A 20,439-nucleotide genomic window follows, 5' to 3' on the forward strand; every position below is an offset into this window, starting at 1 on the left:
TACCCCAAGGCCCTGCATGTGTGGGTGATTGTGGTGGAGCGGGAAGAGGGAGGCAGCTAGAGATGGGGAGGGAAGGAAGGGAGGGGCAAGTGATCCCTCCCTGGGGCCAGCTCCCCCACTGACCCCAGTAGGCACTCCCACACGTGGGTTTTGATGAAGCTTTTCACTGTAGTCTCCGCGTCCTCTCCAGCGGCTTCTGGAATACCAGAAAATACAAGATTATCACGCATGCCACGAGCTTGTAGATCAATAACTGTCTCTTTTATTTTTTTTTATTTTCTCTATTTAGCTGGGTAACATTGTCTGTGAGACATTTCACCGACTCCCTTAGCGTGGCATTTTCAGCAGCGAGCATTTCCACCTGCTGCTGGCTGAACTCCAGGGATTCTTGCAAGTACTTAAATTCCCAGTGAGGAATCTCCACCAAGGACAGCCTTGCATCGAAACTGGACTTGCAGTTTGTCGTTTGTCGATTGACTCCAGTATGTCGGCAATATCTTTGCCGGCTGGCGATGTTATGCCGGGGGAATCTGCCGGGTGACATCTTTTTGACGACGGTGTCTCAGATTTGGCCGGGGAAGATGCACTCTGGGCCTTCTTCATTACCAGATCCTGGAAGCACTGATTGATGTAATCTTGGAGAGCCTCTAAACTCTCCCCGTTGTTCCCCAGGGTGTTGGAGATGATTTAGACAAATGTTGTTAGTTATAAGACAATTGATAAGTATATTTGGTAATACTGAAGCTTAAAGGAATTCGTTCAATTCTAAACTACCATTCGCTTTAATTTTCCACAAAAATCTCTGGGGTCTGACATCAGTTACAACATGATTCGCTTACCTTGTCCGTCACTTACCTCTCTCTGTTCCACTTACCTCTCTCTAAGATAAGATAAGATAAGATAAGATAACCTTTATTAGTCCCACACGTGGGAAATTTGTTTTGTCACAGCAGGAAGTGGACAGTGCAAAAGTTATGACGCAAAAATTAGAATACAATAAGAATAATTAATAATCTGTTGGACTGACTCCATCTTGCTGACAACACATAGAAGATAGCAACTCATAAGTGGTCACAGACCTGTCCCTGTGCTCAAATCAACCGTTTCAAAGGCAATCAGACTGCAAGTTCACGATATTTTGGTTGTGCCACAATTTCCAGTTTTCTACAGTGTGACTGTAGCATAACTGAGTGAAGTGAGCTGCAAGTATCTGCTGTGGCAGGAGCCATGATGAATGTCCTCTTTAATCCTTTGAGATACTTGGAAAGATAATTAGTAGGGGTGCAACGATACTCGTATCGATATTGAACCGTTCGATACAGTGCTTTCAGTTTGGTATGCATATGTATCGAACAATACAAACATTTTTATTTATTTTATCAACTTTTCTTCTGACGATGCTGTCTGTGTTGAGCGCTCAGTGGATCTGCGTCCAACTACTCCGCCTAGGCTGCACTGTCGAGTGCAGATCCACTGAGCGCAGTGCAAGCTAACAAGACAGAAGCTAAGCTCGTTGCAACATGGCAACTGCCTCAACGCTACCCGAAATTGAACCTCCCCCACCCTCATTCAGATCTGGTGTTTGGAACTATTTTGGTTTTCATGTGAAGTATGACCCTGATGGTAAGCGCGTCATGGACAAAAGTAAAACAGTATGTCGGATGTGCCACGCAATGCTCAATTACATTGGTGGAAACTAGTGTGTTAGCGCAGTTAGCTTGTTAACGTGTTGGCCGTCCAGCCCCATGCACGGGGCGATCTGCGGTAACTTGTTAACGGAGATTTGCCGCGTTATGGCGTTAATGTCATTTTAATGAGATTAACGCTGACAGCACTAGTGGGAACACAACGAATATGACTGCACATTTACGCCGACATCATCCTAGTGCAAAGACAAGTGGAAGCAGACAAAAACAACAAGCACGCATGCTACAAACTTTACCCGAGTCATTTAGACAGCCTTTAGCACGTGATTCTCCTTATGGGGACCTGATATGTTTAATATGCTGCTGAGAATATAGCCCAGAAGAAGCGTATAGTATAGCTTTTATTTTGGTAAGAGCCATTTCTCTGTAATAAACTCTCTTTTCCAAAGATGAGTGATTCCTCGATCAGATAGATCTATTTTTTTTTGTTGTTGTTGTTGTTGTTTCAGCAACATTAAATTTAAAAACTATACTTTTAGGTTAAAATATATATTTATAATTTTAATAAATGACAAATTAAAAAGGCATGTACATTTTTTGTATCGAAAAAATATCGAACCGTGACACCAAAGTATCGAACCGAACCGAACCGTGAATTTTGTGTATCGTTGCACCCCTAATAATTAGCTATAATAAAATAAACCCTGCCATTTTATCATTTTAGTAATTTTATTCAGTATATCCCTATATTCCTACATTTTTGTAAAAGTGATGTTTTATGTAATCTATGTGTCTTTTGCAGGGCAAAGGGAGAACTCTGTACTTGCACAGACGTGGACACATTAAACCTGAGGAGAAGTTTAACTTTCCCCTGCTCTCCTCCTGGGATTATGGCTGGAGGCTTGGTACGATGGAGTCACAATCTGCCCCCTGTGGTGTGGTGACTGTAAAATGATGCATAAACTTTAGAAAGATAAACTTGTTGAATCAAAAATCACCATTAGGTACTAAATGTACTATAACATCGGTAGTAATCCTGTGTTTTAATACCAGGAGATCTTGTAACAGTGACTGATTAAACTATAGTCACTATTTGGAATTTAAATATCTTAAAGGTTACACAATGCAAGCTGGGTTTTTTTTCAGTCTGATCACAGTCAGAGGTATGTGCCTCATATCAGGCATGTCCCACCTTTCTCGCAAACATCATATAGATCCAATAGGAGAGGAAAAAAGTAAATTAGAGTATTCAGAGCAGTCTGAAAGCTGAGGTTTTGATGCCGGGAGATTACATGTGCATGTGCTGAACAGATTATTTGAAACTCTGGCCGTGATTAATATGAACATCCACCACTGAAACAGTATATATGTATGATGAAAATAAAGAAAAAGACAAGGTCCTGCCAAAACGTAGAGAAAAAAAGTTAAAGCGACAATCCTCTCTGCACAGTTTTTGCTAGCTTACCTTATCAGCTTCTACTCATACAAAATCATATTTTTCAGATTTTTGTTATTAGGTCAATTTCTTCCAGCTGTAGTAATAGAAATTGTTGAGTTTTTATTAACTAAATGTTATTCAGTGCATCACTGGGTCCAGCCTGTGGAGGTCACTGGGCCAGTGTCAGACTTAGTTTAACTGAACAACATTCACACCATGACTGTGATTAACTCAGACAGGTTTTACTGTGAATGTGCTCAGTTCCTGTCTGCCACCACAGATTTGTAGATCTGTAGATGCTTTCCGCTCAAATTTGTAATTCTTCAGATTATTGTAATCTTCCTTTATCCACAGGTGACTACACGCTAGATTACAGAACTCCATCCAGCGCCAGGTCATCCTTGGTGAAGAACACCTTCTATGCAAAGAACGGGGTATTCAGCCGCCCAGCAGCCACCGATACCCTAGGCTGAGGTTCTGTTACCCCAGGCTGCTCTTTAATGAGGGTAAAGAGCACTTCAAAGGCAATCGTGCCAACAGATGTCCAACTATAACCCTAGGCTAATGTGATTTGGGGATTTCCTGGTATTATAAACTCATTTACTTAAAAAATCTTTTTTATTTTTTTTCTGTTTGTTTTAGAAGTTTTCGAAGGTACGTGTTGAACTACTTAGATTTTGACTTCCTATCAAACAAAAGACAAAACAAAGCTTTGATACATGAGTACACCTGTAAGTGGTCATATTTATCATGAGATAAAATGTCCTGTCAGGAATATGGTGATGGGAATAAAAAGTGCACATGCAGCCCATCAATCCATCCTGAAATCCAGTACTTCCTGTAATGCTGTCTGTTTACAATGCACATGGCTGTAGGGTTAAGTGTCTAATAACCTGATACCAAGTGTTGGATATTTAATGAGTATCTTGCCTGGAAAGAGTCCGGAAGAAGCAACTGACCTTTATACACCTGAAACCTGAGTACTAGGTGTATTCCAATGAGCCACCAGAGGAAATGTTACACAGCACAGGCTAGTATTGATTCCTAATTAAACATAATTATTGAAAGACTATATTTTCTGCTCATTTCGTGCTCCATAGTTGCTCTTGGACTGTAAAAATAGTGCATGACTCACAGTACCCTTCTTTAATTTTTATTGGGGTTTGGTGCAGCTCCTCAGTTTATCATCTGTCTGAAACTAGTTGTCCAGCTCCTTCATCTTAAAGGAAACTTTCCTCTGATTTGCTGCTGCCTATAAACAGAATGTGAGTGGAGCTTAAGATGAACTGACCATATTAGTGGATCCTATCTGTTATGGCTCATGCTGAGCCAAAATTATAAAGAAGACTGCCTGACACCAAGCAGGCATTTAGAGCAGTCTGGCCACAATTAATGTAAGAGCATCTCCAAAAGTTGATTCTGTTCATCTGGACGTAGCGTTTTCAGTGGGAGAAACGTTTTGTCACTCATCCAAGTGACTTCTTCAGTCTCAGCTGACTGCAGGTTTCCCCAATCTTATAAACAGTACATTTGCATAATGACTGAAACCAGCACCACTGAAGGAACAATGGGCTGGGAGGTCAGTTCCTTCATTATAATTATGTAAGAGCATATATGACAGAAGAAAAAAAGAATAATAGATCAGTATAATTTCAAGCTAAAGGTCCTTCTCTGAGTGTTTTGTAACTGAGGCGTTTGTGTTTCATAAGGTCAGCTGTTTTTTTTATGTTAATTAATCACGTACATTGTTTGATCTTACAGTGAATGTTGTAATCCTGCAACTCCTGTCACAAGTGCATTAAATCAATTTCACAAAACCACTTTCACCAGTTGTTTTGTGGAGGAAGTAGACTCTATACAGAATCTACAAAATGCAGTTTTGAAATTATGATTTCACTCATGGGGGGGGCGATAGGGGCGTAATTTACAGGGGGGTTAGGGGGGTTATGACCCCCCCCCCCCCCCCCCCCCCCCCCCCCCATATTAACACCCAACAAACAAACAAACAAACAAATAATGAAATCGAGGAGGGGGAAAAATATTTTTTTCACAGATAAAAGATGGATGGTGTCTAAGAAATCGACCCACTGTGACCTGCTTTCTTACTCATGGCCAGGAGGAGGCGACTCATTGGGCTGCCAAAAGAAGCCTGAGCGTTTAGACGTCCATGAGGGAATGATGCTGCGGCTCAGCTGATTTATGATCTCAGTAAACACATTTCTGATGCGTTTATGGTCTCAATTTCTAGTTTTAGGTCTCACTGAATTCACTGTCGTTGTTTTGTTTATCATTAGTTGTAATTATGATGCCCACGAGAGCTGGTACTCACGTTTTCATTTTAATTCAATTCAATTCAATTCAATTCAATTTTATTTATATAGCGCCAAATCACAACAAAAGTCGCCTCAAGGCGCTTCATAGATACAGAGAAAAACCCAACAATCATATGACCCCCTATGAGCAAGCACTTTGGCGACAGTGGGAAGGAAAAACTCCCTTTTAACAGGAAGAAACCTCTGGCAGAACCAGGCTCAGGGAGGGGCGGGGCCATCTGCTGCGACCGGTTGGGGTGAGAGAAGGAAGACAGGATAAAAGACATGCTGTGGAAGAGAGACAGAGGTTAATAACAGATATGATTCAATGCAGAGAGGTCTGTTAATACATAGTGAGTGAGAAAGGTGACTGGAAAGGAAAAACTCAATGCATCATGGGAATTCCCCGGCAGCCTACGTCTATTGCAGCATAACTAAGGGAGGATTCAGGGTCACCTGGTCCAGCCCTAACTATATGTTTTAGCATAAAGGAAAGATTTAAGCTTAATCTTGAAAGTAGAGATAGTGTCTGTCTCCCGAATCCAAACTGGAAGCTGGTTCCACAGAAGAGGGGCCTGAAGTTGGCGACGTACTAAAAGTACAGCATCCCTCAGTTTCACAGAGGGATCCACCTTGAAGCTTGACTAATGCCACAAAAGCTCCATCTTATATGTAGTCAATGGCCAGTGCCTGATGTCACGAGTCATATCACTGTAATTAATATCAAGCAGCTAACCTTGAGAGATAACTTGTCAAAAAACACTTACCCAGATTCAATCAGCAACAATTTACTGTTCATCGTTTACTGTCACTTATTATTATACAGTATAATACTTACCACTATTTTAAAATAAGTTTCCATGTCCCCATCACCAGCCCAGAAAGAGAGAAATTTGAGAGTAATAAACAACCTTATAAGAACGAGTCAGTGGAGCTAATTTTAAAATTGTGTTGTTCAAATTGTTGTTCAAGACAATGACTAGTAGTAAGTACACTGTGAATATTAGCTATTTGTAGAGCCAAAAGGTTTAGCCCAAGTTTTATAATGGTATATAAAAATTGAAATAAGAACCTGGATTTAGTTTTATGGTGTGCATTCAGGTTGCCTACCAGCCCGACCTCGAGCTGAGAACGCCATCATCTACCTGCTCAATCGTGTCTATGCCCATCTGGACCAGTCGGCGAGCACAGTAAGAGTCATGTTTTTTGACTTTTCCAGTGCATTCAATACCATCAGGCCGACCTTCCATAGTGATAAGCTGATAGTGATGCAGGTAGATGCCTCTCTGACAGGAAGACCAAGATATGCGTCTTCAGCATTGTGTGTCTGACAAAAAGGGCCTGTATTTGTATAGCGCTTTACTAGTCCCTAAGGACCCCAAAGTGCTTTACACATCCAGTCATCCACCCATTCACACGGTGATCAGCAACCTCTTTCCCCTCTACACCACAGACTTAAGCCACCGCACAGAGACCAGCCATCTTCATGTTTTCTGATGATTCTGTGGTGGTTGGATGCATCAGTGACAGTGATGAGACAAAGTACCAGGCTGTGGTTCTCTTTTGTCATGTGGTGCAGCTCAATATGACAAAGACCAAAGAACTGATTGTGGACTTTAGGAGGACCAGGAAACCTGTGACCCCTGTTTCAATCCAGGGGGTCGATACGGACATTGTGGAGGACCATACATACCTTTAAGTTTACATTGATAATAAACTGGACTGAATTAAAAAATACCACTGCACCTTAAGGTAGGAGAGGCGGATGTTATCCAAGATAAGGACAATGCTGCACAATACCTCCCACCCACTCCATGACGTGTTGGCCAGTCACAGGAACATGTTCAGTGAGAGACTGAGATTACCCAAACGCACCACTGAACGACACAGTTAATCATTCCTGCTTGTGGCCATCTCCCTGTACAAGTCCTTAATCTAATGCACAGTACACATTGCAATAGTTACATCCTGTGCACATCCTCTACAGTGAGAATAACAAATGACAAGTTTTACAGCTCAGAGTAAAATGTAAATCATACATATTAAATCTCTGTGATGTTCTGGATATGTATAATTTAGTAATTTGTATATATTAGAGCTATTTCTTATATTTTGTATAATTGTAATATATTGTATTATTCAATTTAGTTCAGTGCGTTACTGTTCTTATTGTCTTGAAGCCACTGTAACCATATAATTTCCTTAAGGATTAATAAAGTGTTCTGATTTTGATTCTGATACATTTAACAAAATTCATTCTGTTTTAAGATGTGTCACAGCGGACATGAAAAACATTTGCATTTGAGTGTTTACATTTGACCACAAGAGGGAAGAATTTGCTAGTCATGTAAACCTGTAAAATATCTGATAATAGTAAAACATCATGAAAGTAACATTTAGTAATTTTATGAGTAAAGAAAGTTAAACTTTGAGGGCATGTGAAAGAAGAGCTTAAAATTAAATGTGTTCATAGACTTAAACTTATAATTAAACAAAATAACTAAAGAAGCTTAAAACACATTATTGTAATATTTCCATATCAGTTAATGTGGAAGCAGTAAACACTGGACCTTTAACAAAACACTACAGACACAGTGAAGTAAAACTGGGGAATTGTTTACTGTGTTTCCGTAATACATGCATGAGTAAAACATGATTTGTGGTTAGTGTAATGGGATGAATTCTGCAACACAGAGCTAACCTTTACAAATGTGGGTAGTCTTTGCTCTGTTAAAGAAGACACAAACATCATTTAGTTCCTTTAACTGTCCCAGAAGGTTTGTAATTTATTAAACTGTGGAGACTGCAGATTTAGGAGGTTGGGAAGATCTGGAAGCCAGTGAATATGGTGCTGGCGCTGGCCTGGCCTGTCAGGATGGTGTTCGTCTTGACTGTCTTCAGTGAGACCACGTCGCCAACTTCCAGCTCCAGAACTGCCGTCCCAGAGACGACCAGAAACCCATTATACTGGTCACACAATTCCATGTCACTTACACCATTTTTCTCCAACTTCAGGCACACCTAGAGGATCACAAGTCACACACAGAATTTTATTTATTATAAGATTGTAAACAAGCATTCCTTATATAAGAATTATTTCAAGAGGTGTGACTGCATTTTACATAAACTTTACAAAAGTTGTTTTTGTAAGAATCTAAATAATACAAAAACAAACAATGTTGTAAATAATAGAAATCATGGAAATCATCGCAACTTTATATTCTAAAAGATTTGTGTATTTTACATTTATTTTCCAACATAATGAGGAAATACAAAAATATAAAAGACAAGGATTGGCTTAAAGACTGGCAGAAATAAAGTAATGGAGGAAAAAAAACCATTTTTTTACAGGCTTTTTCCAAAAGGTTTAACAATCATTGCTAATAATGATTTTTACAATCAAACAATCAAACCTATCAAAATGTATGAAATTTGATCACTGGAGTTGTTGTAGTTTCCCCTCCCTGATAATGCATATTAATTTATAGTTTTCTGAATATTTCCCAATTTGGAATCAAAATCCAGAATGAAGTATGTTTTTGTTAATGGAGAAATATTTAATTTCAAGTAAGAATTCAAGAGATATTTAAATATATATATAAAAACTCTGATATCAATGTTCTCATTGTGGATACTGTTCCCTTTTACTATCAGGTGGAATTATTATGAGGCTTTTAATATTCATACTTTAAGTTGTAAGTACTGAGCTTGAAAGTTGAGTAGGAAACATGACAGCAGTTTAATCTATACAATATTGGAACACTAAAAAGGAGAAGGACAAACACGAACTTGGCAGAAACAGAAAATACAGAGTAGTTTTACAAGAATAAATTATTCATACTCACCTTATACTTTCCTGAGATGTGGTAACTGAAGAAATATATGCCTCTGTTGGTGCAGATGTACGTTGTATCATTTGTCAGTCTTTCTCCTCGAAACGGTTCATTCTCTTCAGCCAAAATTGGTCTGTGGGAGATTTACAGATCAACAACGATAGTTTGTTTTTCTGTTTTTTTAAGTTTTGAGTTGTGCTAGTTCTTACAAAACAAAGAGCTGTGGTTATTTTTTATTCATAGCAATGTGTGTATTAGAGATGTGCAAAGCAGCCGGTATTTGTATCTGTACTTGTATTTGTTGAGGAGGGAAAAGTATTTGTATTTGTATTCGAGTAATATTTTTTAAAAATGCGTAAAAATCCAGTTTTTTTGCGTTGCACTTTTAACAAACATTATAGTGTAAGTATTCTTTAATTATATCCATTATAATAATTATGGATATGCAATATTAGTTGATGTTTTCCCATAAATCCAGCAATGAACATGTAACAAGGAACGTCATTGAACGTCATTGCCAGATGGCTCAGCAGCAGCAACATTCTTCTATTCGGTTCCCCAAATCCATGTGGGGAGTTTCAGCTAAGTTAATGAGTGACAACTACACAAGCATTGTTTTAACCTTGTTTTAACCTCTTTAACCGAACGTTAACGTTACTCTGTCAACAGCCTATTGTCTAAATTACTGAGCTAACAGAGCTATGTAAAGACAAAGGAACACCAGAGCACCCAACTGCAGACGTCAATGATGCAGCGCAATGGCATAATCTCCCGATCTTCGCAAAAGTCATAAACTGGAACCCAGTTAAGGTACAAAAATATAAATTCAGCAAACATTGTGAAGCAGTTCACTCTTTTTTCGAGCCTTCTCTGTTGCTGTGTGGAGCAGTGCGTGTCAGTCACCTCTTTCACATGTCACTCACTCATGTTCTGCGGTCTCATAAGGAAACTCAGGTTTTTAATAGATAATAATATAATATAATAAAGTTTTTCCTATTCCCGAACACAAATATTTTTTTTAAATATTTGTTCAAAATAAATATTTGTAAAAAACACGTTATTTGTGCCTTTCCGAATACCATATTCGGGTTCGGCTCCCCCTCTAGTGTGTATTACTCTAATTAAAACCACATTTTAATAGAGTAACATCTTGTTGGGTTGAAAAAGTTTAAAAAACACTATTTGAAACAATAACCACCTCAGGATGATGTTTAATGAGGTCATAAATCGAAGGAGCTGAGTGTCGTTTTTCTATTAATCAGATTTTTTGGACCAGTCACCCCCTGCTGGCCAGCAGAAAGAATGCAAGTTTAAGCAGTGGCTGCATTTTTCAGACCTGGAAGCTATTGCCATCTTTCATATACAGTCTATGGTTCAACTAAGATTACACAGTGTTGATGAATCTGTTACTTACTGTTCATGTTTTTAAACAAAAATCTAAAACTTGTTATGTGTGGAGACTTTACTATATGCCACTGTTTTAGTCAGTGTTTTTTAAATAGAATAACTAAATTAATCAGATGCTCAGTGGTCACTTTATCTGTCATCCAATCAAACAGTTTTTCCCTTTTTGTTTCCTTACCACTAGCTTTGGGTAGTTTCTATATTTACCTAGCAATTCTGAAATAAAATATCACTCTTTTTTCATTCTGAAGATTTAAAACTTTCAGCACACTGACCCATTGAAGATGATGGGAGTATCTACTACTGATGATGTTGTAGATTTCAAGGAGAAATAGGATTGTTGTTGGCCAAAGGGGCTTCCCTTCGGCCCGCGTAGACCTGATAACCCCCTACTGCCTGGTTGGCCTGGGTCCCCTTTCAGTCCAGGTCGCCCTGGAGGACCAATTGGACCAGGTTCTCCTTTCTGACCCCTGATGGTATGATCTGCCTCACCTGCTCATGCAAATAAACAGTTATTACACAGCATAAAAATATCAGTGGAAATTGAAACTGAAGTACAAGATAATCAGTTATCTTTTGGCCAGCTTGGCAAATGCACCAATGAAGTGTTTTTAAATCTGTTAATGAAGAAGTCCTCTGACTAAATAGATGTTTTAGTAATAGGAACGAAAACCTGCACTCCATATAGTGTATAGTTAATATTGAGTATTTATTCTCTTCATGTGCAGTCTGCGCTCACCGGGGTCTCCCTTCTCTCCTTTAGCACCATCATTGCCGTTGGGCCCATGAGTGCCTGGTATCCCAGGAATCCCAGGGATTCCCCCATTGCAGGACTGCATATCAGCTGGGGTGATGTGAACCAGAAACAGCAACACTGCAGTACTGCAGCTCAGCCACTGGAGGGCCTGATCACACAGATATGAGTTACCTTTCAAAAAAATAGACCCTCATATAAAAAAACAAATAAACCAAAACATAAAAATAAAATAAAATAAAGCTTTCAGAAGAATTTCCACCTAAGTGGAGCGACAAGCTACAAACTGAAGATATAACTTTTTAAAGATTGTATTGAATCCTTACAAAAATAATAAATTAAAATACAAAAAATACAGGAAGATGTTTAGGATAAGTACATTTGAGTCTTTAAAAAGAAATCTGTAAAAGACAAGAACTCTAAAACATTTAACTACACTTAAAAAGTGAAAGATAATTGACACAGATTTGAATCCAACATGAACAACCATTCAGCAAGAAATGTGAGGAAACCCAACACTTCTGTACAAGTCTGTACAGTTTTGTCGGGCTAGCTTTTTAGTATCTGTAAAAATCATCTCACCATTTGCAGGTAATAAAGTGTTTCCTGCTGCAGCGGAGCGATAAGCTGATGGGGAGCGGAGATGAAGACTTTTCGTTGTGCTTCACTGTGACTGCCACAGCTCAATCGGGCGAAAAAAGAGGAAGTGAAACTTAAGAGAGCAAGAAGAAAAACTATTGGTGTCACTATTAATCCTTTCTGTGGTACAACACTAATTCTTCACTCTGTAGGGACTTACAGGGACAAATCCAATCTGTGGCCCCCTTATTGGGTTTTGAAGATACTGCAGCAGGTCTTTAATAGGCCGTTTAGGTTACCAGAGAAATATGGTCTGGTCTGATTATTTGGGCTTTCTCTTTATTGCTGTAGGCTCTTAACCTTGCAATGAAAATTGCCTTGAGATGATGATGTTGTTGTGATTTGGTGGTGTGTGAGAAAAAGTGAATAGAATAGCTGGGGTACCTGGAGAGAACCCATGCAGAAATGGGGGAGCATGCAAACTACACTGGAGTCAACAGACCTCAAGATTAAAACCTACGACTGTCTTCCTGTGAAGTAACATTACTAACCACTGCATCTCTAAATATACTTATTCAAAATGAAACACCCAATAATCACAAAAAATGAATGAAATAAATGTTACATCTAATTTGACATTGGTTATGAACAATACCAAGGAGGAAGCGCTGAAGTGTTAAACTGAGCAGAGATTTATTGTTTTTGCATCATGAACATCCAGAAATGATTTGCCTTTCAACTATATATATATGATTGTACATACTCTTAACTGCATGTTTGGAAATGCTACACTGATTTTACAGTTTAAAAAAAAAAAGATTGTGAGGCCCTGTCTCTGCTACATCTAAAAATATAACGTCAGTTATTCAGTTTTAGTTTTTATTCAACACTGGTTTAAGACTATTTTTTTTTATCTTGGAGGAATATAAACCAACATCATCACATCAGATATCATTTTACAACCCATGTGAAACTGATTATTTATTATTAACCTTTATTTTACCAGGAAAAGTCCCATTGAGATTAAAAACCTCTTTTTCAAGGGAGTCCTGGCCAAGAGGCGACAACATGTTAAAATTACAAAGTTACATACATGTTATAAGTAACAATTACATTTTAAAAAATTGGATCCATGATTGGATCCATGAAGCAAAAATACATTTTTATAGGGAAATAACTGTTTTTTGGTTTTTTGTTTTTTGTTTTTAAAGAGGTGGCAACTTTAAAGCTGAAATACATGATACAAAATATTTTGGCCCCTTCTTCATAACAACTGAGGGTGGGGGAAAATTTCTTAGAACTCATCCACCAGGATAACTCCGTTTGGATGATGTTTATTGACAAATGTCCTGACAAAGACAGCTGTAGTTGATCAGTGTCTTTGTGTTTTTATGTTTTTAAGTCCAAATTTAATCAATAAAGAACTTTTGAATTAAATGGCTCAAATATATATTGTTATTAAAATATTGTGAAGTGAAAATATAGCAAAACAAAATGGAAATTACATCCATCAGTCTTATTTACATTCTACCAGTAATTTCCAGCATGTTATATATTTCAATTTATCTACTTTTTCCTGTTTGTTCTGTTCTCATTTGATTCTTTATGATCATTGCATTTAGTCAGTTTTACCCAAGAAAGTAATTTTTTTCTGAAACCTTCTAAGGAAGTGAAACTGTTTCAGATAAGGTCAGAGAAGTCTCCACCAAATGAAGAATTGATGATGAAGCATCACTGAGGGCATCTGATTAAAAAAATCTTTCCTCTAAATTAACATTTTGTTCTGTTTTTCTATCAACTTCTTTTTTATTGTCAGAAAAACACGGTGTTTCCAGGCAGTGTGCGGCTGAACTCCTAACCTCATTCTGGATGTTGGTATCTGTTCCACAAAATATTTGATTTGCTCCACAATATGTAGCTGGTGTTTATTTTTAATAATGGCATCCTGTTAATTTGCTAGTTTGGCATTTTCTCTTCTCATATCCTCTTTTCATTTCTTGCATTTTAGATCGCAGCAGCAAATCATCCACGAAGTGGTAGGATGTAATCACAGAGCAGTGTCAGCAGATGCTGAGACATGTAGTGTCCAGGTCACCAACTCCATTGCTAAAGACCTTGAAACTTCAGTTGGCCTTGAGATTAGCTCCATTCCCTGAAGCACAGAGAAGTTCATGAAATTAGTTTCCATGACCAGCAGTTCCAGGCAAGTCTTACCTCACCAAGAGTAATGCAAAACACCAGATGCAGTGGTGTAAAGTACACCTCTACTGGAGTCTAGAGCAGTAACGATGTATTTTTTGGAGTGGCGAATCACGCTTCTCCGTCTGGTAATCCGATGGACGAGTCTGGGTTTGGCAGTTGCCAGGAGACCTTTTCTGCATTGTGCCACGTTTGGTGGAGGGGGGGATTATGGTGTGAGCATGTTTTTCCCAGAGGCGCTACAGTGCTCAGCCCCTTAGCTCCAGTGAAAAGAACTCATGTTGCTTCAACATACATATCAGCATACTACATTTTGGACAATTTCATGCTCCCAGATTTGCGGGAACAGTTTGAGGATGATCCCGTCCTGTTCCAACGTAACTGCACATAAGTGCATATAGTTAGGCCCATAAAGGCATTGATGAGCAGGTCTGGTGTGGAAGAAATTAACTGGCCTACACTGAATCCTGACCTTAACCTGATTGAACACCTTTAGGATGAATTAGAGCGGAGACTATCAGGCCTTCTCATCCAACATCCGTCTAACCTCACGAATGCACTTCTGGAAGAATGATCAATAATTCCATAAAAACAGTTGTAAACTTGGAAAGCCTTCCCAGAAGATCTGAAGCTGTTATAGGTGCAAAAGCTCAGATGACGTCATATTAGACCCAGCTGATTAAAAATGGGATTTCACTGACATTCATATGTGTGTGAAGGCAGACGAGTGAATGCTTTTGACAATGTAATGTATGTGTGCACTCATGGTCACTAACTATGGTGCGATAAGTCATTCATAGCTGCATGTAAACAAACACCTGCACATTCATTCACTTCATACTGGGGAAACTAAGTCCCTGACTGTCTTCCTTTCATCAGCAACCGAAGCAAATCCGCTATTTCTGCCCTGGTCATGCAGTTGAGAGTGTGGAGGATAGATATTGTTACCTTAATGCACCACAATCATCTAAACCTATTCCACAGGTTTTATTGAACATCACATAGTACCTGTCATCATCCTGGGTCTCCAACTCAGTATTTTAAGTTTTTTTTTGTATTTGGTTTTTTGTGTTTAAGTTTGTTTTTTGGTAATATTAGTATGTTGTTGTTTTCCCAGGTCATGTATCATATCCTCTGTTTGTAGTCTGTTCATATCCTAGTTTGTTCTCTTTTTGTGATCCATTTCTGTATCTCCAATCATGTCCCTGTGTCTCGCTGGTCTCCCTGTGTTCTGTTTTGTTTGTTCTGTCAACTTCTTATGTCTTAGTCCTGGTCACTTCGTCTTCTCGTCTGCGTTCACTTTTACTTCCTCTGTCTCATCGGTTAGATTCTGTCCAGCTGTTTTCCCAGGTGTGTCCACTCTCCCCTCCTGTGTCTGTCTCCCTCTATTCTTTGTCGTATTCTCCCTCATTATGTATGTAGTCTCTGACAATCAATTTTACTGCTAGTTTGTTCAAATGCGACTTTCTTTTACTGATTTTGTTCTCTTTCTGTGTGTGTGTGTGTGTGATCATTGAAAGTGTGGTCATTTTTGAAGTGAACAGAAAAGGAAAATATATAATAAATGGAGACATTAATTCAAAGAATCACAACAACACAAAGGCTTGGTTGATGCTCAGCTCTTTACTTAGCTTGTTTGTTTAAACTATGTGACAGCGAGGCACGGAGCTGATGGGACATTCTGTGCTTAAATGTGAACTCGAGATAATGATGGAAATTAGAAAAATCAAACTGTGTTTGGAAATGCATTTAAAAATCACACCCATTAATATCAACTGAGTCTGCAGAAAGTCTGAGTATGAAACCAACTTTATCAAACTGAACAAGAGAAACTTCAAATTTTAGACAGAACCATCGACAGTCAGTTACAGACACAAAGATCTTCTCCATTTGAAGTGTCAGCTTTTCAACTGATAGGAACTCAGAGCTGATTCAGCAGAAAGAGAATAAAATGGTGCATGTTGGCCGCTGAATAAAAATGAAAATGAAAAATAAACATTCTGTGCCTTTTACAAAGGTAAATGATCATTGTGAAGAAACAGTAAGAAAATGTTTTCATGTTGTTTCAGTCGTTCAGCTGTCAAACTGTTTTCTGTTTCCTGTCCTGGGGGTGATCAGTGAGAGTGAAGCAAGAAGCCAGAGAAGATGCTGTATCCGTTTCGTGTCCCTCTCATCGCTCTGTAGTCTTTAGTCTCCAACCAAACCTCTTGATCTTTTGACACGTACACTGCCAGGCCACCAGAAGTCACCTAGGATCAGCGGAGTTCAAAAATTAAATGGAGGATATATCTATTTCAGAGGTTAATACACTCTGACCCAATAATAGGAATTGTTATCGTCTGATGCTTGTACCTGTCTCCCTCCCTGCCGATGATCGCAGAACGATGCCAGCAGCATGTTGTCACGCTTCAGCAACACACACAGTTTTTCATCTAACGAGGCATGGTACACAAAGTAGTACGTTCCTGGGACCCGACACCTACATGCGACACAACAACACAATGAAGATGATTCTATACAAGTGGATTTGTTTCTTATGTCTTATGTCATATTGGGCAGAATTACTTTGTTCAAAGTAATTCAGCGGAGTTATCAAAATGTTATTCACAGTTAAGTCTGGAATATTTGGTAACAAGGAAATGTCAGGACTGGACTTCCACCGGTGGTATGCCCTCAGTTCAGTGATATGGATGGATGAGTGATTTTTTTTTTTTTGCAATGTAGTGTGTCTCAGCAACTACAAGGTGAGACCATAAAGTTTCAAGCCTTTTGACGCCTGTTTCAATTCAGTTCCTTTGCTTCTGCACATTTGGACAGCTTTCTAGAGCAATCAGTAGAAGACCCAATCTAACCTCAAAGCCTTTGTTGTTAAACTCTTAACCTCCTCTGGTAATTCTTTGTTTTTACATTCATCAGGTCCCAATATGCCCCAAATATCAAAGAGAAATTAAAAATGCATGCCATGGAAGAGCTGGGGTCTTAGGAGGTTAAGATTTTTGGCAAGAGGAAGTCACAGAGTGCTAAATCTGGGGAATCGAGTGGATGGGAAAGACGCAAAGACTGGATGCAAAGACTCTTGGTGTAACTCATGAAGCAAGAAGAACGTGGAGCTTGATGATTGGAATTAACTGTGCATGAGTGTTTTGATGTATGCAGGTTTATACACCGCTCTGCTTTTAATCATTACTTATTATTAATCTCTGGCTGTCTTCCACATTTTGTCTTTTGTCCTGTTTTCCTCCCCTCACCCCAAACTGGTCATAGCAGATGCGTGCCCCTGCCTGAGCCTTGTTTTGCTGAGAGCCTCTTCCTGTTAAAAGGGAGTTTTTCCTTCACTCTGTCGCCAAGTGCAAGTTTTTTCTCTGAATTACTTTATGGTTTTTAACTTAATATAAAGTACCTTGAGGCAACAGTTTTTGTGATTCGGTGCTATTTAAATAAAATAGCAGACATGCTCATGTGCAGTCCTCCAAAATCCTAATTATGATGGTGTGGTAGTGTTGTCTCTGATTGTTATAGTATGAGTGCTTGAACTCTATGATCATTGTGAAATGTATTATTATGAAAGTTTGAGCAGGAATCATTGTTGCCATCACGTTTCACTGCCGAATGAGTCTTTACAATTTTAAAACTAACATTAATCATTCAACATTAAAGTGGCAAACACACCTACAGTGATCGGTCTGGCCTGAAAGAAAAATGTCTCACCTGAAGCGTCCTGTGTTTATGTTGTAGTCATCGTTGATGTTGGTGATTGCATCTGTGAACTTAATGACGCTGGCTTTATCTGGGTATTGGTTTGTCGCTCTGGCCACACTGAAGGCCGCCTGCTGCTGGACTACAACAGCCCTGCAGCAACAGAGAGTATTTTTTTAATAGAACAGGGTGCCATTTTTTTTAAAGCAGCTAATTAATGCAGAACAACTGCAGTGGACTGTTTTTTGTTTTGTTTTTAACAGTGAACATAATGCTCTCATCTTGAATCCTCCCTTTGCAATACTTGCCTTCCTATGATGCATGATTCTGCATCTTCATTCACCTCTTTTTACTCTCATCATGTTTATACATCACTCTGCATTTAATCATTACTTATAATAATAATAATAATAATAATAATAATAATAATAATAATAATAATAATAATAATAATAATGTATAATTTATTGATCCCCGTGGAGAAATTATTCATCTCTGGCTGTCTTCCACACTTTCCACTTGTCCTGTCTTCCTTCCCTCCCTCACCTCCCAAATGCCACGACCCTCATTTGGCTGTCCCTCCCTGAGTCTGGAGGTTTCTTCCTGTTAAAGGGGAGTTTTTCCTTCCTACTGTTGTCAAGGGCTTACTCATAAGGGGTTGTTTGATTTTGGGGGGGACTTCGCTCCTACATTATTTTACAGTCTTAACTTAACAATATGAAGTGCCTTGAAGCAATTATTGTTTTGATTTGGAACTCTTTACACAAAATTTAATTAAAATGAATGAATGAATTAAACATAGGTTTAAAAAATAAACTCATTACCAGTTATACATTTCATATAGTTAAATCAAGGAATGGCCTTTTTTGTTTCATATAATTAATGTAGCACACATAAAGTAATAATCCAGCTTTGACAGTTTACTGAGTAAACTGTTGAACTGTTTACCTACCCTTGTTCTCCTGGTTCTCCCGGAGGTCCGGCAGTTCCTGGGGTACCTGGCTTCCCAGACTCCCCAATCTGACCTCTTTTACCAGGGGGCCCCTCTGGCCCGAGCTCCCCTTTCTCTCCTTTCTGAGGCCCAAGACCACCTTGCAACTTTGTTCCTAAAGAAACAAGTTCGAAGCATTAGTACATTAATGTAATTGCTTTCCTCGGTGATCAGTAACGTAAGGGATTACAATCTGACATTTAGTTGAATTAATCCAGGAGACGTAAGTCTGACCAGCACTTAAACAGAAGTCATTTTGGTTTCAGCAGACAGACTTTTGCAGATGATTATATCACGTACAAGTCCCAATAATTCCAATGTTCAGATGTATGAATCTGTGCATTCATAGCTCTGCTGCTAACATTAGCCACAGGGATTGCTTCCAGAGCCATCTATGGTCATCTATGGTTGCAGTGGAATCGTTTTGGTGATGAAGGCTTTTAAGTGAGTGATAAGACCCAGCAATATATGTGTGGCAGGCCTAAGAAGCGCTGGCTGAATGACCTAAATACAGCGCTTTGTTTGTTCTCTCCTTTTGTAGAGGATACATTGGTGACAAAATGATTTTTCCCTTATCATAACCTGCTTTTACACAGTTATGTTCTAGATACCTGGATCTCCTTTCTCTCCTTTTTGTCCATCACGACCATCTCTTCCAGGAAGCCCAGGAATACCTGAAGATGGTCAGAAAGTTCTAATGAAACTCAAAAAACCAATAGAGAACAAAAACACATCAGTCTCAACAATCATGTGCACAAAAATGCACTCGCCTGGCATTCCGGGCATCCCTGTAGCTGGACAGGTCTCCATAGCGATTAGCCCGGATATTGCCAATGAGAGCAGGGCTCCAACAGTGAGGAAACAATGGTGGAGCATGATGGATAAATCCTGAGAGGGAGGAGAAGTGATGGAAAAAGATGAGAAGCAAACAAATAATGGAGCAAAAGAAGAGAAAAATGATGTTTTTTTTATTAGTAATGTCTGAACTTATATTGGTAGATAGACTGTAGTGATGAGGAAGGGTTTTTCTATAAAATGAAGAAATGAATATTTTGCAAGTATCTTTATGGCTCCACATTATTGTACTGACATCATAATCAATCAAACCCTCTTTGATTCCTTAAGCTATTTTAAAAGAACTGTGATTTTATGTTTGGTCAGATCTCTCTTGAAAAGACATTTTTAGTGTGAGTTACATTTTTCACCTGGATAAGTACCCAAAATGTAACAGTATCTTTGCTTCTACCTTGTGATAGATGTACTCTTTCTGGCTTAAAATAGCTTAATATTGTTCATGAGAAAAATGTTAGTCATATTTTTCACAGATTATAGGCCAATAAGTCATTTATAACAAGTCATGTATCGCTCTAGGCACATGGATAAGGAGAATGGATTAGGAAAGGAAAGCAAAGACAAAGAGGAATGAAAGGAGAGGAGGAAACAAGGACAACATCAAGGAGAGAAACAAGCGCTGAAATAGCAACAAGTGCAAAATTATTTGTCAGAAACAGAAAGGTTTTTTTAAATCAGTTATTGAATTTAAATTCCTCTGTTAATGCACGGGACACACAAACATAATAAACAAAC

General features: G+C 38.7%; 3 protein-coding genes across 3 annotated transcripts in view; 1 reads left to right on the forward strand and 2 right to left on the reverse strand.

The window, feature by feature from the left end:
• Positions 1-3,557, forward strand: part of LOC106456105 (uncharacterized) — a 7,584-nt gene extending 4,027 nt beyond the window's left edge. Inside the window, exons 5-6 of the mRNA XM_013908563.1 lie at positions 2,449-2,551; positions 3,439-3,557. Of these exons, the coding sequence (XP_013764017.1) occupies positions 2,449-2,551; positions 3,439-3,557 (222 nt within the window). The remainder of the gene's footprint in view (positions 1-2,448; positions 2,552-3,438) is intronic.
• Positions 3,558-7,996: 4,439 nt separating this feature from the next.
• On the reverse strand, positions 7,997-12,160 carry LOC102205668 (complement C1q subcomponent subunit B-like). Its single transcript, XM_005724396.2, has 5 exons — positions 11,970-12,160; positions 11,373-11,538; positions 10,909-11,125; positions 9,242-9,362; positions 7,997-8,417 (listed from the first exon to the last, which is right to left on the reverse strand). The coding sequence occupies exons 1-5, from the start codon at positions 11,970-11,972 to the stop codon at positions 8,208-8,210; spliced, it is 717 nt and encodes a 238-aa protein (XP_005724453.1). The 5' UTR covers positions 11,973-12,160; the 3' UTR covers positions 7,997-8,207.
• A 3,613-nt stretch (positions 12,161-15,773) lies between these two features.
• LOC102205947 (uncharacterized) overlaps positions 15,774-20,439 on the reverse strand; it is a 12,587-nt gene continuing 7,921 nt past the window's right edge. Inside the window, exons 8-13 of the mRNA XM_013908564.1 lie at positions 19,623-19,838; positions 19,464-19,526; positions 18,814-18,967; positions 17,874-18,014; positions 16,518-16,644; positions 15,774-16,414 (exon numbers count right to left, since the gene is read on the reverse strand). Of these exons, the coding sequence (XP_013764018.1) occupies positions 16,280-16,414; positions 16,518-16,644; positions 17,874-18,014; positions 18,814-18,967; positions 19,464-19,526; positions 19,623-19,838 (836 nt within the window). The 3' untranslated portion in view covers positions 15,774-16,279. The remainder of the gene's footprint in view (positions 16,415-16,517; positions 16,645-17,873; positions 18,015-18,813; positions 18,968-19,463; positions 19,527-19,622; positions 19,839-20,439) is intronic.

This window comes from Pundamilia nyererei, unplaced genomic scaffold (genome assembly GCF_000239375.1).
Source record: "Pundamilia nyererei isolate P.nyererei 1_Seehausen unplaced genomic scaffold, PunNye1.0 scaffold00012, whole genome shotgun sequence".
Taxonomy (NCBI): Eukaryota; Metazoa; Chordata; class Actinopteri; order Cichliformes; family Cichlidae; genus Pundamilia; species Pundamilia nyererei.